Source organism: Poecilia reticulata, linkage group LG8 (genome assembly GCF_000633615.1).
Source record: "Poecilia reticulata strain Guanapo linkage group LG8, Guppy_female_1.0+MT, whole genome shotgun sequence".
NCBI classification, from domain to species: Eukaryota; Metazoa; Chordata; class Actinopteri; order Cyprinodontiformes; family Poeciliidae; genus Poecilia; species Poecilia reticulata.
Genome location: NC_024338.1, coordinates 27098868 through 27101632, shown reverse-complemented (window position 1 = coordinate 27101632; position 2765 = coordinate 27098868). Strand labels below are relative to the sequence as shown.

The following is a 2765-nucleotide window of genomic DNA, read 5'->3' as shown; positions in this document are numbered from 1 at the left end:
GTTCTGTCCTGGCCCAGGTTCTGTCCTGGACCCAGTTCTGTCCTGGCTCAGGTTCTGATATGGACCCGGTTCTGATATGGACCCGGTTCTGTCCTTTCCCAGGTTCTGTCCTGGACCCGGTTCTGTCCTGGCTCAGGTTCTGATCTGGACCCGGTTCTGTCCTGGCCCAGGTTCTGATCTGGACCCGGTTCTGTCCTTTCCCAGGTTCTGATCTGGACCTGGTTCTGATCTGGACCCGGTTCTGATCTGGACCTGGTTCTGATCTGGACCCGGTTCTGTCCTTTCCCAGGTTCTGTCCTTTCCCAGGTTCTGGCCCGGCCCAGAGCTGTGCATGGTGCTGGTTCTGGCCGGGTTCTGCAGCAGCAGCAGCAGGTGCGGCGGCGGCGCTGCTTCCTGTGTCGTGTGGTTTCCTGTCTGTAGGAGGATGTTCAGCTCGCCGCTGCCGATTGGTCGATGCGTCGCTGTGAAGTCGGCGCTCGGTGCTGCAGAGGAGCTGCTGCAGCAGAACGGCTGGTCGGCCCACTCAGCCTCGCCGCAGCGCCCTGGTACCGCCTGGTACCGCCCGGCCGTGACTCAGACCCGCAGAGGCTTCTGGCGCCGCCGGCAGCGTCGGGCGCCGCCGACGCCACGCGACTCAGTGAGACGGCAGACATCTTGGAAGATGGTGGATCTCTGGCTGCAGTAGCTGATCTGGATCTTCGGCGCCGAGTCTCTGGGCTGCAGGTGGGTTCCTCCAGGCGGCGGCGGCTCCCTCAGCACCACTCCGCCTCCGCCGAGCGCTTCGGTTCCGATCGCTGAACAGAACCTGACCCGTTCTGGTTCGCCACGTTCCGGTTTCCTGTTCTGATCCGGTGCTGACTGCGGCGCCGACGCAGCATCAGAGCGGCGCCACGTTCCTGTTGCAGGGAGAAGAACAGCATCAGAACCGGGACGGGCCGGTTCTGACCCGGAGGTCGGTTCTGAAGCCGCTCAGTGAAAATGTACCAAACTCCACCTTCAGAAGCGGCTCGCTGTGACCCGGCCCGGTTCTGGGTTCTGACCAGTTCCAGGTTCTGGCCCGGTTCTAGAAAGCAGGCTGACTTTCTGCAGTCGGTTCTGACCCGTTTGAGGAACTGGCAGATAGTCGGCGACTGCTTCACACGTTACTTTTTATTTCAGCACGTTCTGAGCGGTTCTGGTTCTGAGCGGCTCTGGTTCTGAGCGGCTCTGGTTCTGAGCGGTTCTGTTTCTGAGCGGTTCTGGTTCAGGAATCGGATCCGTTTCAAGTCAGTTTTGATGATTCCGGTGGTTTGAACCCAAAGTAATACATGTGGTTCCGGTCCAGTCCATCATGGACGACACCGTGGCCCAGGATAAGCAGAGAAAGTTGAGTGGAAGGAAAAAGTGTGAGAAATATCTGCAGCTGGAGCGGATTGTTAGAGACTGTCTGGGTTTGGACCGCAGCTACAACCAGAACCAGAAGATCCGCCACACAGATGGATCCGGGACTTGGACTATACCGCTGCAGTCCTGAACCAGAGACGAGTTCTGACAGCAGGTCCCGTCCAGAACCAGAGGTTCTGTTCAGAGCCTGGCCAGGGTTCTGGTTCCGGTTCTGTTGGGTCTTTCCTCTCATTTCTTCAGATTTTCTTCCGGATCAATGTTTTCCTTCGAACCTTTAAAATCTGGATTTCTGGGTCGCTTCAGAACTTTTGGGTCCAGTTGACGTGATGTGGGTCGGGTCTCCTTTGGTTCTGGTTCTGGAGAATCTTATTAAAATGATCGGCCTCTGAAGGTTTTATTTTTGACCCATTTGGATCTTTTTGGTTCAGATTTCTGGACATCGTTTGGGTTTAACTCGTGGTTCTGAGTCGGGTCGGTTTGGACCCGTCCAGCTGTTCTATCTGTTGGTTCTGCTGCAGAACCAGGGTTTCAGATTCCGGATCATCAGCTCAGTGGTGTAAATGGACTGATCAGAACCGGTTCTGTTTGTCTGCAGGGCCCGGCCCGGCCCGGTTCTGTGTTTTTACTCAGGATGTGGAGGAAACGCTGCAGCTCAGCGAACGGTTTGATCTCGGCTTCCTGCCTCGCTTCCTTCCTGACCCGGTTCTGTCAGCCTGTTGGCTTCTGGGTTCAACATGGCTGCTGCTCCAAGCGCTGCCATGGTAACGCCGGTTCTGACTGTCTGCCGAGTTTGGACTCGCTGGTTCTGAAACAGAGAGAAAATGATCAGAACCGTACGGCCACATTGGATTCTGACTCGAGGAAACACGCGGTTCTGATCCGGTTAACGATGCGGTTCTGCTGTGACCCAAAGGACTGAAAGATGAAAACTGCTGGTTCTGTTGCTGGAACTGGACCATCCTTGCTCCATGGTTCTGATGGCGAGTCAGCTGGTTCTGGACCGGTCCAGAGTCCAGACGTGGTACTGTCCAGATTGAACCGGATCAGAACTTCCTGTTTGTTGTTTTACTGGACTTAGTTTCACGTGGTTCTGATGACTTAATCCTGAAACTTTGTAGATTAATTTTAAACTGGTTTCTAAACTGGTTCCAGGCTGCAGGTGAACTGGACTGGTTCCGGTTCACATTGTTCCGAGTCGGTTCTGGATTTGGACGTAAATCAGTTTTAATTCAGTTTAATTTGTTTTTGGACTTTGGTTCCTAAAGTTTTGAACTGGTTTCCCGGCCGTGTGACTGGTCCCACTGCTGGTCCCACTGCTGGTCCCACTGCTGGGTCCAACTACTGGTCCCACTGCTGGTCCAACTACTGGTCCCACTGCTGGG

General features: G+C 55.2%; 2 protein-coding genes across 5 annotated transcripts in view; both read left to right on the top strand.

The window, feature by feature from the left end:
• The first annotated feature begins 321 nt into the window (after nucleotides 1-321).
• Nucleotides 322-2765, top strand: part of LOC103469478 (uncharacterized) — a 17210-nt gene continuing 14766 nt past the window's right edge. For 3 of the 4 annotated variants that reach the window (XM_008417179.2, XM_008417180.2, XM_008417178.2), the window contains exon 1: nucleotides 322-723. The gene's annotated coding sequence lies outside the window, so the exon portion shown is untranslated. The remainder of the gene's footprint in view (nucleotides 724-2765) is intronic. The other variant, XR_001776836.1, reaches the window with a different exon arrangement.
• LOC108166481 (uncharacterized) overlaps nucleotides 2352-2765 on the top strand; it is a 6123-nt gene continuing 5709 nt past the window's right edge. Inside the window, exons 1-2 of the mRNA XM_017306146.1 lie at nucleotides 2352-2404; nucleotides 2649-2764. Coding sequence (XP_017161635.1) covers nucleotides 2352-2404; nucleotides 2649-2764 — 169 coding nt within the window. The remainder of the gene's footprint in view (nucleotides 2405-2648; nucleotide 2765) is intronic.